Source organism: Caretta caretta, chromosome 4, assembly GCF_965140235.1.
Source record: "Caretta caretta isolate rCarCar2 chromosome 4, rCarCar1.hap1, whole genome shotgun sequence".
NCBI lineage: Eukaryota > Metazoa > Chordata > Testudines > Cheloniidae > Caretta > Caretta caretta.
The window spans coordinates 43719941-43734586 of record NC_134209.1 but is presented as its reverse complement, the minus strand read 5'-3'; the positions used below and the strand labels follow the sequence as shown (position 1 = coordinate 43734586).

The window sequence follows — 14646 nt, the reverse complement described above, 5'->3', positions numbered from 1 at the left end:
TGTTTAGCACCCTACTTGAGACAGAACACCACACCAACTGTGTTGCTGGACATTCAACGGAATAATAGCAGCACAGCATGTCATCTGGATCATTGGCAGCACAAAGGTTAAGGTACAAGGAAGCACAATCCATTTGTCCTCACACCACTTCAAAATCCTCTCATTTTTAATGCCTTACCTTACTTTCAACTGGGTCATAGTCCAGTGCTAAGACTATGCCCATCTGCCAGTCGAGTAAACTTGTGTAATCTGTTCCATCAAAACTGATGCGGCGGATGTCCTGGCCATTTGCAAATAACAAAAATGGCCTGGGGCCTGTTAATGAAATTTTGCATGCATGTTAATTCTTCTAGGCCCAAAGTAATCTGTAGATAAGATGCTTTATGTGTGAAAAAGCAATTAGAGTGCACATTTCTCCTCTCTGTCTCTCCTCGCTCTTTTGTTTCCATCATCTTAATCAAAGTTCAACATCAACAAGATCTCATCAATGAAGAAAGAAAAAGTTAATTGTCTATCACTGAAAGCAATTGCCTCTTTTCCTTTTATTGCTAAATTTTAAACTGGCACTTAACTCTTCTGCGCAGGTGACTGCATAGATATGCTGGACATGCACAGGGCAAATCATGAAGTCCTTACTTAGTTATTACTCAGTTCTTTCCTCAGGCAAAGTCCTATAAAAGTCAATAGAAGTTTTGTCTCAGGAAAGGCTGAAAGTCTGGGCCCAGGTATACACAAGCTGAATCAGGATGTCTTTTATTTAACAAAGAAACAGAAAGGGAAGTGTTAAAATACAGAACATAGACTGAAAGCCACACTCCCTCCTTCCCCCACAGCCCATACCTGTCAACGCAGCAACCAAAATTAGGCATACTTGTGCTAGCTTTAACCAAGCTAGCAGCACATGGATTTCAGAGCAGATTGTACAAGTCTGCCCAGAACCCTGGGTACATATTTGCTTTGCTAGCACACACTGGTGTCTGTGCCATTGCATCTTCATTGCTCTTTTTAGCCATGCTAACTAAATTAAAGCTAGCACGGGTACGCCTACCTGAGCTGCAATCGGACCTCCGATTGCAGCATCGACAGACCCTAAATTAGCATTTTACAATGCAAAGGAAGGGAGCTTGGTAGTGCTTTAGTTTATTGAACTAGCCTTTCACCCTTGGGTCCTTGACTTAAATCTCACTTACTTCACCAATGAAGTTAGTCTGACAGTCTCAATTAATCCCCCCAACATAAATTAATTATTGCTGCTGTCGTCATTTGCATTCCAGTGTTGCCCAGAGGCTACAAGAGAGATTAGGGCACCACTGTGTGAGGCACTGTACAACCAAGTTGTAAGAGAGACTTTCTGCTCCAAAGAATTTATAATCTAAATAGAAATAGTGAATGACAAAGGATGAAAGGAAGGGTGGGGAAACTGAAGCACAGAGCCTTAGGTCCTAATCCTGCAAGCATGTACATGCTTTCCACTTCACAGGAGACTATAAGTAAACATATGTTAAGTGTTTGCAGGATCAGAGCCCTGTCATCTGCCCAAGGGCACACAGAGTCTGTGGCAGAGGCAGAAATTGAACCCACATCTCTTCAGTGCCAGTCCAGCAACTCAGCCGCAAGAAAATCCTTCCTCGTATAAAGTGTACATCACAACACCACCATACAATCCAGTTCACTTGACAGTGAGGGACCATAAGGAGCTTTGCACTGTAATAGCAAAGACTGCAGATTGGTATTGACATGCACGGAGTAAAACTGCACAGTGCAGATGTGCACACTGTCATATGCCTGATGTTTGACAATGCAACTGATTCATTTTTAAATGTATAAAATGCAACCTCTCTGGGCATATGTATAATACATAACATAACATCTAACACTGACAAAAATCTAAAAGTAAAGATTCACTCCAAAAACCAATCTACTATCTGCCCACCACCACTATCCTCACCCCAAATAGATGGGCCTTGCACTGGGACATACATGTCAACAAACTTGGGCTTTTTTGGATCAGTGGTGAAAATAACTTATGCAATAGAGGGCCCTCAGCTGGCCATGCCTTGCCCAGCCCTCACATATAAAAACCTAGACCCCAATCCTGCATTGTGTAGCACATCAGCAGACTGCTGCACACACGGCTCCCCATTTACTTCTGGGACACAACAATCCCCTCCCCCATGCTACACAATGCAGGATGGGGCCCCTCAAACGACTGAAGTTGACTAAAAGAAACAATCTGTTGCAAGGGAGACTGAACTATGTAGTTATGTACGTCGTGATATATTTCACCATGTTTTATTTTCCCAAACTACCAATATTCCTCAAATTCATTCCAATTAATTAAAAAATGTTAAAGAGTGATCCAAAATACCCAATCCCCTTTAAAAGTTGTTATAACTTTCTTGTTATATGGCCAGGAATATCCAGGAACACTTCAATACTGACCTATAGCAGTGCAGTGTCTTTTATCCCCCTGCAGCTTATATCCAGGAAAACAACCACACTCCCAGGAAGATGGACTTAAAGAGGTACAAATCTGGCTACATCCACCATTATCCAGAGATGTACAACCTTAAACAGAGCATTTTTTAAGAATTAAACTGTAGTTATAATATAAAACACTATAAAATCACAAGTATCAGCAACAGAACAACCCATACAATTGTGATTTCAACTATGAGATAGATTTTATTGTTGCCAAAGATTTTCCGCATTATTGTTAAAGGCCAAAGGTTACCAACATGGGTGAACATGATCAGCTCCTTCTGTTACATCTCCTCTTGAAGATTTACAACAGGGGCAGTAGGACATATGAACAGAGTTTGCAGGTGTTGATTATTTAAGTCAGCTTATTTTACTCAACAGAACTCTAGTCAAATCTACAGAAAGTAACTACTTCCATCAGACACTGAATATTTGTGCTTTGTCCCATGGTACAGCAAATTAAAGCCATTCTCTCACCAGAAGGTGAAATGGGTTAGGGTAATTAAGCAATGAAACCCATTGATCTTCTAACTTGACAGGCCAGAACATCATGTTTTGTTGTTTCATTTTCTAAGCTTAAGCCACCTTGTTGGGAGAATGAAGAGTGCAAATGATTTACTAGATTTAAAAAAAATAAATCACTGCACAGCCCTACCAACACCAAAAGAGACCATTCCTCCACACGAGCTAGCGTGATAAAAATACCTGGGTGGATGTTGCAGCACATGCCAGCCACCTGAGGACAGACCGAGGCGGGTTGGTTGGTCTTGTACTTGAACAGCTAGACCAAGCCACTACCTGTGCCACAAATGTCTAAAGCAGGGGTGGGCAAACTTTTTGGCCCGAGGGCTACATTGGGGTTGCAAAACTGTGTGGAGGGTCGGGTAGGAAAGACTGTGCCTCCCCAAACGGCCTGGCCCCACCCCCTATCCACCCCCTCCCACTTCCCGCCCCCTGACCTCAGAACCCCTGACCCATCTAACCCCTGCTCCTTATCCCATGATGGCCCCCTCCGTGGACCCCCCGCCCCTATCCAACCCCCTCTGCCCCTGACTGCCCCGACCCCTATCCACACCCCCGCCCCTTCACAGGTCCCCCGGGATTCCCACACCTATGCAACCGCCCCCTGCTCCCTGTCCCCTGACTGCCCCCTGAAATCCCCCAGCCCCGGCCCTCTTACCATGCCACTCAGAGCAGTATGTCTGGCAGCTGCACCACCCGGCCGGAGCCTGCTGCGCTGCCCTGCAGGGGCACACAGCCCCACCACCCAGAGCACTGCCCACGCGGCAACATAACTGCGGGGGAGGGGGACTGCAGTGGGGGGCAGGGGGCGAGCCTCCCTGGCTGGGAGCTCAAGGGCCGGGCAGGAGGAACCCACTGGCCGGATGTGGCCCGCAGGCTGTAGTTTGCCCACCTCTGGTCCAAAGGCACACACCCAGCTGCAGTGCAGACATACCCATTGACTACATAAACTGACTCAACTGAGCCACACCGCCTAAAACTACCCCCACCCCCTTGACCCTTCTTAGATCATGGCTCCTATAACACTCCAAAATATGGAGGAGCTGTAAAGGGGCCCGCAATGGCCCAGGGGGAATTCCTGTGACACCAAAACTTCACAGGGCCGGCAAAGTAGCCCTACACAGTCCCCCCATTGGGAGCAGGTGTCAGCAGTGGAGGACAAGTCACAAAAACTCTTTATACTACAGCTATTCAGGCCTCACAGCAGCCCATAGGCAGCTGAGCTAAGGCTGACATAAGTTAGACAGCCCAGAATCTGGGAAACTGCAAAGTCACCTCTGCTAATCCCCACCACCACCCTGTTCAACTTTTGAGCTGTATTCTCTGTCCTGTGCCTGCTGAGAGACTCTGCCAAGGGGAAATTGTTAATGTGTGTGTTCCGGAACAAACGTCCGTGGAGCGTCCAGATTAGCATTTACAAAAAGGGCACGCAGAATACAGCCTGAGGAGGTTCAAATGCCGCTGGCAAGAAATGTTTATTGGTACAGATGAGTTCCGTTCATCCAATCAAAGAGCATGATTCTCAGCTACCTTGCACAGTCATCCACAGCTGCACAAAGCTAGTGTGAAACACCATCACCCAGCTTTGGTGCTCAGCACCAGCAATAAACACAGACTCATTAAAGCAAGAAAAATGTTAATAATCCTACCTGAGCATGTTTTGCCATCTACTCTGAGCACTGATCCCTCAGGACAGAAGCAAACAGGCCCTCTAGATGTTTCAAGACAACCATGGCTGCATTCAGTGTGATTATTTTCACAGGAAATGAGCTCTGTAGTAATTTGAAAAGGAAAAGGGTTCAGAACACATACTAACTTGACAAAGGTTAATCAGCATTTTTAAACAGGCACAACAAAGATTCATGTGTGGACACAGCCAGGATAAGATTTCTATTTGCTTTTCAAAATCTCTATCGAGTATAATGGAGGAGAAAGTTGAAATAGTTGCTGTGCTCTGAAGCTGTTAATAGGTACCCTGTAATTTTAAACTTTCCAAAAGTTTAGTGTGGTGTCAGCAAAGTAGCAGCAATTAAAGACACACTCACCTGTTGCATGTGAAACTGACCCAGTTACTGAACAGGGGCAGGGGCTTTGAAACTGTGAGGAAGGCTCATCTGAAGAGAAGGATGGTCTTGTGGGTAAGGCACTGAACTGGAAATTAGGAGATGTGGGTGCAATTCCCAGCTCTGCCCTGTATTCCCTGTGTGACCATGAGTAGTTAATCTACTCAGTGCCTCAGTTTTCCATCTGTAAAGTGCTTTATACGGGGACAACACTCTTTGTTTTGTCATTAGACCATAATTCAGAAAGGCACTTAAGCACTGAAGTCAATGGGAACTACTTATGTTCTTCAAGTTAGGCATGTGCTTAAGTACCTTTATGAATCAGGACCTTAGATCATAAGGTTTTCCCGACAGGGACCATCTCTTACTTCTGTACACACAGTGCTTATCTCAACGGAGCCCTGATCTCAGCTAGGGCCCCTAAGGGTATGTCTACACAGCAGTTAAACACCCATGGCTGGCTTGGGTTAGCTGGCTTAGGCTGCGGGGCTGTAAAATTGCTATGTAGACATTTGGGCAAGGAGGGAGGGTCCCAGAACCCAGGCTCCAGCCCCAGCCCGGACATCTACACAGCCTGAGTCCTGCAAACCCAAGTCAGCTGACCCAGGCTAGCCACGGCAGTGCCACAGGTCTTTTATTCCAGTGTAGAAGTTCCCTAAGGGTAGGTCTACACTGCAATATAAGCTCAGGCTTAGCAGGACTCAAGTAGTGGACCCTGGGTTACAGAAACCAGGGCTTGAGCATCTACACTGATTGTCAACCCTACATTAAGAATTTTCTAACTTGGGTTCAAACCTGGGGCTCTGCCATCCACACTGCAGCATACAGAACTGAGTCAAACCAACCATATCCCAGACTCCCTAGTGCCCTCCTGAAATGTGGCTGCTCTCGCCCTTTGACCATGGTGTACTGTGAGAAAACAAGACTGTCCACCCTGTACATTACAGGAAGTTTGAACAGCCAACCCACACATCCTGCCGAGCCGCCATTTTAGTCTGTACGCTCCAGCTAGTAGAGCCAGCAACACGGAGGAGGTGCCATTCGAAGAACGTCTCTTACTTGCACTTTAGGCAGAGCTTCTGTGAGTTTCAGGTGGACATTTTGGCAGCACTTTCTGACCCACCAAAGGCACCTGACAGAGCTAATGATGGAGCAGGAGGAAGAAGACACAGACATGGCAGACTCGAACTGGCTGATGCTACTCATGACACTTGGCATAGCTGCTGAAGCCCCCTACGTAGGCTGGGTTTCATTAGGCAGGACCACATCATCATGCAGACCTGGGATGACCAGCAGTGCATCCAGAACTTTTGGATGAAGAAAGCTACATTTCTAGAGCTCTGCGAGCAGCTTGCCCTGATCCTCCAGTGTAAAGACACACGAGGGTAGCCAATGCCCGTCCAAAAGCAGGTTGCTATAACTGGAAGCTGGCTACCCCAGAATGCTATACCAGTTGCCAACCAGTTTGGTGTTGGAAAGTCAATGGTGGGTAAAATTGTGGCAAAGGTTTCTGAGGCAATCAGACATCTGGTTCATCCCAAGATGGCAGGCATAAAAGATATTCCTGAAGTAATTGCTGGCTTTGAGAGAATGGGGTTTTCAAACTGCACTGGGGCCATTAATGCAACTCATATGCCCATAGTTTGCCCTCCTCAAGGAGTACACAAACCACAAAGGGTACTACCACATTGTTATGCAGGCCCTTGTGGACACAGAGGTGAATTTATGAATGTCAACAGGGGGCTGCACTGGGAAAGTTCATAATGCCATGGTTTTCTGCCCATTGGGAGTCTGCATTCATGGACAGGCTGGTACACTATTCCCACCAAATGACATTGTCATAAACAGAATTACTGTCCCCACTGTTATTCTAGGGGACCCTGCATGCCCTCTTTTGTCTTGGCTTATGAAACTGTACCTGACTCCAGAGGCCCTGGCAAAAGATGCATTGATTACACTCTGAGCAGTTGCAGAATGCATTTGGTAGTGTGAAATCCTGTTGGAGATCACTGCATACTCTTGGATTCCAGTGTCATCAATGCTGTGAGCATTACTGTGGCTTGCTGTGCTCTTCACAATCTTTGTGAAGCCACAGGTGAACCTTTATTATTTTAAATACAAAGTGTATGAAGTGATGCAGTGACAGCAATAAACTTTCTTGACAAAATAAAGAGATTTATTTATAAATATGCATTCGAAAAGTACAACATTCACCCATTGCCAGGCAGGCCAGGTGCCATTATCTCACCACTACTTAGCAAAACCAAGAAGTGCATGGACAAGGGCAAGCAGTGAAACCATATACAAGACAGAAACCCCTTACCACTACATGTCCCTTGGGCCCCCATTCTCCTTTCCCTTCTTTCCCTATTTGCCATGCACCTGGCACCGGGGGAGAGGCGGAGGCACCCCCTGCCCTGCTCAGCCACTCATGGAGCCCAATTGCCTAGGTCACCCAGCCATGGAGTTTTTCAAGCTTTTTCTGGACTGCATCTCTTGGTACCACACAGGGGACTCACGCTGTGGTGTGGGTCATGCAAGCAGAAACCAGTACTCTTGTTACTTTTAGCGGTATTAACCGCTCAAACCGTTCTTTCTCCCTTAGCCACCATTCCTGTTCCAGGAACTGCACCGAAACCCTGTCCTCAAGCTGTGCAGCTAGCCTGAGCCTTTCCTCTCACCATGCCTTTCCTCTAGCCACAAGTTCCTCTGTCTGATACTGGACCTGCTTGTTGGCCCTGTCCAGAATTCCAATCAGAAGTTCAGCATGGAAACACTTCCTCTTGGAATGGCTCATGAAGATACACTGGCTCAGACTTCTGTTGCGGTGTGGGTGAGCTGCAGAGGTACTGCAGCCAGTAGATGTTGAGGGAGCTGGAACAGGACAAGACACGAGGTTATTGTCTCAAATAGCTCAATGCAGGAGCACAGAAAAAATCCTTCTGGAATTTCAAAGACATAAAATGTTACTTTCCAAACTAAACTTCAATATTTTGTGAGAGGGATACTTCAGATCACAGAAGGCCTCTGGACACAGCCTGGTTAATCACAGTGAAGTAAGTGCATAGACCATGGTAAGTTAAAAATGCAAAATTGTTTTTCGCTTTCTTAAACCTTGCAGAACTATTTGGGTTGGGTGCGGGTGGGTGCCGCTCAGTGGCCACGCTGCAAAAGCTTCTTCTATCATTTCAGGCCTTCCAACATTTTGGAGGACATAACAGTTCTTGTGGCTGATTGGTAAAGGGAGATGTTATCCCGAACTGCTGGTGGGAAACCTGCAGTGTGTGCAACTGAAATATTCGCACATATAGTGACTGAACAACATATCTATGAGTGAAGTGGGCTGGTCAGCTACTGAGGTGGCCCTGGAAAATATTCTCTTCTCCAAAATGCTACTACGTATCTGGAGTTCCTGCTTCAGGAAAAGTTTGCAACTATCAGCGCCTGGGATTGGGTCAAAATTCATGAGGGAAATCAACAGGATGCTGCATTAGCTTCCACAAGGCTTAGCCTGTTATGGCTGCATGGAAACACCCAGAACTGCACAGCCATCTTCCTTACCCCTCTGCCTCCTGCCACGTTTCTGTACAACATTTCAATGCCCAGTCAAATTTGGCACCTCTGGATTTTGTCACCTATGTTGCATGGACTGCCTTTGGCTGAAAGTGGACTAGAATCACTGTTTCCAGGTGGCTTGTTACGTCGTTCAGTGGTTACAGAACGGCATACTTACAGACATGGCGATGTACGATTATTATTTTTAAGGAACAGGAATGCCCTAGCAAAAATCTGTGCCGTCTCAAATAAATATTCACTTTCAAGGTGTTTTTACTGTTTTGCATTTTCTGGTCACCATTTTGAACGCCACGCGGTGGAGGAAGAGGGAGCCAAGCCGCTGGTGGCAGACAATCGGCCATTAGCAGATACATGTGCTGGGGCTTCTAATAACTTTTGCATTGGTTCATCGAATGGAAATCCCTCCCATTATAGTATCAACAAACATTAAAACGGAGCCGGAAACTTACCACACTCAGGGCAGTTTCTGTTCCTTCTGTGTCTGCTGCAGGCTCCAAAGCAGACTGCTCCCCAGGGGTGGCATCAAACAGCTCCTCAGAGTATGGCCCCTAGATGTGCTGCTCCTCTGGGACCGGTTTCAGCAACAGAGTCACTTCACTGTCCGCACTCAGCACCTGCTGCTGACTCCCATCCCAACGGTCCCCATGCTGGATTCTGGGGCCAGCAGAGCATTGTCCTGGCTGACCATCACGTACCACAGTTGGGTCTCTGCTTGGCACACTGTCCAGCACCTGATCAAACGCTTCATAAAATGGACATGATGTCAACTAGTCACCTAAGGTGTGGTTCTTGTTCCTGGTTTTCCTGTCAGCTCCATCCTAAACCACTTCATCTGCTCCCTTCGCTGGTCACCACTCCATTAAATTTGCAACACTGCCAGCTTCTTTGCTATTTGCTGGCATGTGTGGTTATTCCTGGTACTTTTACTCAAGTCCACAGTTTTGCTGGCCTCACACCAAAGATTTACCAACATCCGACTATGTTCCTGTGATCATGAAGTAGTCATGCAACAGACCTCTTCTGCTCAGTCTCTATTGCAAATAGAGAAGGCTGTCGGATGGTGTACTTGCCCCTGAGTGTTCAGACGACAACAGAAGGGTTAAACGCTGACTCACCGAGCTGCTGCACTACACCAAGGGGGGCTGCGCTTCCATTTCCCTGGAGTCAACTGGAGATTCTTGAGATAAAAGAATAAAGGCAGCTGGGCCATGGATCGTAGACACTGATGCAAGGCTAGTCACCCGCTGTCCTAAGTCTCTGTCATTGTCACAATGTCCTCGCTGCTATTTTTAGCTCAGCAGCTCGAATGAAGCTAGCACAAGTCTGTCTACCCCTGCTGGGAGGCGCTCTCTCAGCTGCAGTGTAGGTATATCCTAAGTGCTACAGTAATGCAAACAATAAATAATAATGGTAACTAAAGGGAGAAGTACGTGGTGGGAAAAACCTAGAGCTACCCATGCATGCCCTTCCCCCGTTCAGCCATCATAAGAAACTGATCACATGGGATACAATCACCTGTTCCCAACATTTGATCACTGATCCAAAGAAGAGTGGGGGGGAAATAAAAAAAAATTAAGTTCCTTGCCAATATGCCATGAAGGAAAATTTCTTCCTTGCAGTATATTGTTGGTTAATTCAACCATGCGCATATGAATAAAAATCACCAGATTAGCAGCTAATCCCACTAATATCCAATTAATATGGTGTGGTCCTGGTTACTTAAGGTGCTGTCTGTCTCTTTAAATACTGCTACAACTACTGTGATAATTCCTCCAGACATAGCCTGTATTTAACCATTAGGGATTGGAAATGCAGTGTTCTGACTCTGGAACACATTCTCTCAGTCCACCAGAGTCTTAACTATTGATCTTCCAGGCACACAGGAAAGGTGAGATACCATGTAACTATTCCTTTTGGCAAGGGATTGTAAATTGTCATCAGTCTCAGTAACCGTTATACTGCCTATTGTGGGCAGACTTGTTATGCGTCTTTCAATTCTTTTGGTAAATTCAGGAAGAGGTTCATAATATGCATATATTTATAAATAAATACAAAGAATTATTCCTTTTTTCTTGAATATCATTAAGGTAAATTACTTCCTGTGAAAACACAGAACTGACAGGACTTTCTATCACAACTGTTGACAGTGCCAGCTACTGTACATCTTTAGGTTTCCCTCATTAATTCTCTTTTCCTTTCAAGTAATTAGACAAGAACAGCTCTAGATGTCCTCCTTCCAGCCAACATTTGTTTCCTTGCACTGTCTTAGTACCGCATGGCAACATCTGTTGGGAGGGACTGAAACTGGAACAAATGCAGGTTTCCCACAGATGCTTCTGTGTCTGCTGGCTTGAATGGTACATAGCTGCTGTAAATATTCCTTATCCAAGGCAACTGTGCTCTGCAATGCATTTTTCTGACCTCTTAAGTACCTTGAAAGAGGTCTAGAAACTGACCTTACATTAATACCCTAATAGGAATTTATGGCTTTAGAATGAAGAGACTTATATAATAAGCAGGGAATCATTAAAGTTTCAGGCTACTGTGTGGGCTTCCACTATTCCATCTCGCTGCTTAGTTGAGAGAATGTGCTGGTGTTGTGATTATGTGCGCACTATATGGGGTGGGAGTCATTTTGTATTATAGAAGTTACAGCAATAATCTAGGGGTTAAATTAATCCATGCTTGGTCCGTTGCCTGTCTCAGAAGCAGATTATCTTCGTCTTACCTTATATCACTGTTCAGCACTTAAATACTAAGCTGATAGGCGCCTTGGATTGACAGAGTGATGAGCAGCGTTGAAAACGTTTCCAGTCCCAAGTAGTTGCATGTAAAATAGTACCACAAATAAATCACCCCAAGAGAGGGATAGATTGCAATAGGGCCTCCTCTCTAAGCCTTTGCATTCCATGCAAGGGCCTGTCACAACCACAGTCCCTGAGCTCAGTAGAGCACAGCAACTTCTCCTCCCTCTGTGTGCCTCTGGGTTCACACTTCCTCCAAATGGAGGTGCAGAGAAACAGAGCAAAAGCTCCCAAGCAGGCCAGATGCACCAAGAGAAGCAGACTGTACCATCCTACAGTACCATTGTGCAGCCTCTCCCATCCCACCGGGCACCAAAATGGGCTTATGCCTTTTGGAGCATACTACTCCTGCGAGAGAGCAGTGCCTTATCCCCTATTCCTAAATGCCACAACTAAGCCCAGGACAATTTGGGGATGAGTGCCAGACTAGCAGCCAATAGTAACATGCTGTGAGGGTGAGATTTCATGAGATACAGAACACACCCAAATTGCTAACTTGCGAAAAATAACAGTGGCATGTACAGTGGTGAAATGAAACCCCTTTAAAATACACCTGGGAAACAGAGGTAGCACTGAATTTTCACAGGACAACTCCTCCCCACAGACCCATTCTTTTAAACAAATTTTCTTCTTTCTCCCATGGGTAAGTGTAGCATGTAAAAGAAAAGGCATTTTCCAACCACAGTCTGAAAACAAACACAGCACCGGTAGAGGGGACGTAATACACATGCATGCTTATCCTAATCAAGCATGAAGGGAAAGCCAGTTAAAGAGCCCAGTTGTACTGGTAACCACACAGACTTTCCAAGCCCATGTTTCCAACCAACTTTCCAAGACACACCTAAGGATCATTGTATCTGTGTAAATCTTGAGTGGAGGGTTACAGAATTTTAGGGCTTCAACAAAGGTACATAGTAGACTGCACCACAGGCATGACTGCCCCATGTCCCCTCCTGGTCAAACATAGTGATGCAGGCACTCTTTGCCTCAGTCTACTCCTCTGATGTAGGTTCCCAAAGCCTTCCCCTCACAGGGCAGAACTGGTGAGGTGGCTGGGCCCTCCAGCCAAGTCACAAAACAAATGTAACCCCTTCTGAGATAACAAAAGTCCAGACAAACAAAAGATTCCACCACCCCTTCTGGGCTACCTTTAAATCTTCCCTGCTCCATCAGAGAGCAGATTCCCAGGCTGCTTTTCCTAGAATCACCCTCACAGCTGTCTGGAATTCCCTGCTTCTAGCAAACCCCCTTCCATGAAAGCCTAACCTGTTCCCTGGAGTTCCTCCCTGTCAGCCCTAGAAGACCCAGGTGTTCATCAGGCTATCTGCTGACCCTATTTTTCCCTCCTCCTCAGGCTGGAAGGCAGTTAGTTATGGTACAGGTAGGGGTGATTGAACAGGGCTGGCTCAAGGCCTCCAGACCTTTAAAGGGGCAGGCTGTTAAAATCTGTTGTCAGCAAACTTATGCAAAATCACTTTACAAGAGATGCAAAGCATGGTGCACATGTCACACCCTGCATACCCCACCCCACATCAGCTGGGTTGGGAGTTTAATGGGACCAGCCGGAGGAATGCTGCCCTGAGTCCTGACTGGCTCAGTCCTGGGAGAGGAACACTCACCCCTCTCTCTGTAGGCATTTCTCCTGCTGGGCCAAGAGCAGCCAGCAAAGACAGAGAAAATGTGGGTGTACTGGAGAACTCCCTCTTGCTAGTTATTGTGTAAAACTGTGTCCTCTCATCGTGACCCCTCTCTTCACCTAGTAGGGATTAAAACACTGTTTACCCCACAATTATGTTAATCATACCTCCATGATGCCTGATGCTTTATCCCACCTCTGTGCACTGTGTGGGGTGGGGAGGGTTCACCTTTGTTTCCTGACCAAATTAGCTAGGTACACAAAATTACTTTCGAGTTCCCACATACAGTAGGGATTTAGGTGTTCATATTCCCAAGTCTTACACTCAGCAGCTAGATCTGCCTCACAGAAATGGGTATAGAGGCACTTAGGCTCGGATCCTCAATGATTCCAATGGAAATTAGGAACCCAATGGGCCTCAGATACTATGGTGATTATGAGTGTGGTAAAAGAACCTATGTAGAGCAGAACAGAATAGAATCATGGCGAGGAATAAAAACTAAAAGAAATATGTGTGTGGCCAAATGCCATCTTGGCTGGGCAACTCTAAATGAATGAAACTATGACTAAAAAATTAGACCAATCAAACATAAATAAAACACTGTTGAAATTACTTGATTGATCCAGATCAGTTACTAAAATGCTTCTAAAGACCTGGAGTAGCAAAAAGGGAAATTTTAAAATGATATCCCATTAGACCAACTGATTGGGAATATATGAGCTTGTCAAATTCATAACCCTGCAGAGAAACAAATCTAGAAAAGTGTGTCATAAGGAGATCATTTCACATCACAGCCAGAAGATATGAAGGGTCTAACACAAGGATAATATTACACAGAAAAACAAAAAAAGAAGAATTCCTAACCTTTCGAACTACAAAGGTTATGATCAGAACATCAATTTATAGAAGATATTCCAAGAAAAAGAAGGTTTCAGAGTAGCAGCCGTGTTAGTCTGTATCTGTAAAAAGAAAAGGAGTACTTGTGGCACCTTAGAGACTAGCAAATTTATTAGAGCATAAACTTTTGTGAGCTACAGTGAGCTGTAGCTCACGAAACCTTATGCTCTAATAAATGTGTTAGTCTCTAAGGTGCCACAGGTACTCCTTTTCTTTTTTCAAGAAAAAGAAATTATCCTACTTTCCATTTTGATATATCAGAGCATATTGGATACTTACTCCAAGAGTACGCATTATATGTATTTCATATAACATAAATACTAGGAACTGTAAGATGTGAATCTATAGAAATGATTGGCTCAGCTTCACAATGATATACGTCAGAAAATGACAATCTTTCTGTCGCTGGGGAATGAAATTGAGGTATGATTTCAATTTTCATGCTTTGGGGATATATTATTTCCATTATTAATCAACCACAGGAATCTATATTATGTTAAACATTATGGTTCATTGTACTATCTGCAAGCTGTTTTAAGCCAGATAAGCACACAACATATGTTTATATGGCTAAGAGTATTTGGCATCTTTCCTACCCACATATGCTATGTTCTAAATACATGTTACTTGTTGTCTTGTATTAGGGTTATACCACCTATAGAATAC

General features: G+C 45.2%; 1 protein-coding gene across 3 annotated transcripts in view; it reads right to left on the bottom strand.

Moving 5' to 3' along the window:
• The window catches only part of EGF (epidermal growth factor), an 87677-nt gene that overhangs the window by 38761 nt on the left and 34270 nt on the right, over positions 1-14646 (bottom strand). For all 3 annotated transcript variants that reach the window (XM_048846696.2, XM_048846697.2, XM_048846698.2), the window contains 3 exons: positions 4653-4775; positions 2443-2568; positions 179-315 (listed from right to left, as the gene is read on the bottom strand). In XM_048846696.2, the coding sequence (XP_048702653.2) occupies positions 179-315; positions 2443-2568; positions 4653-4775 (386 nt within the window). The remainder of the gene's footprint in view (positions 1-178; positions 316-2442; positions 2569-4652; positions 4776-14646) is intronic.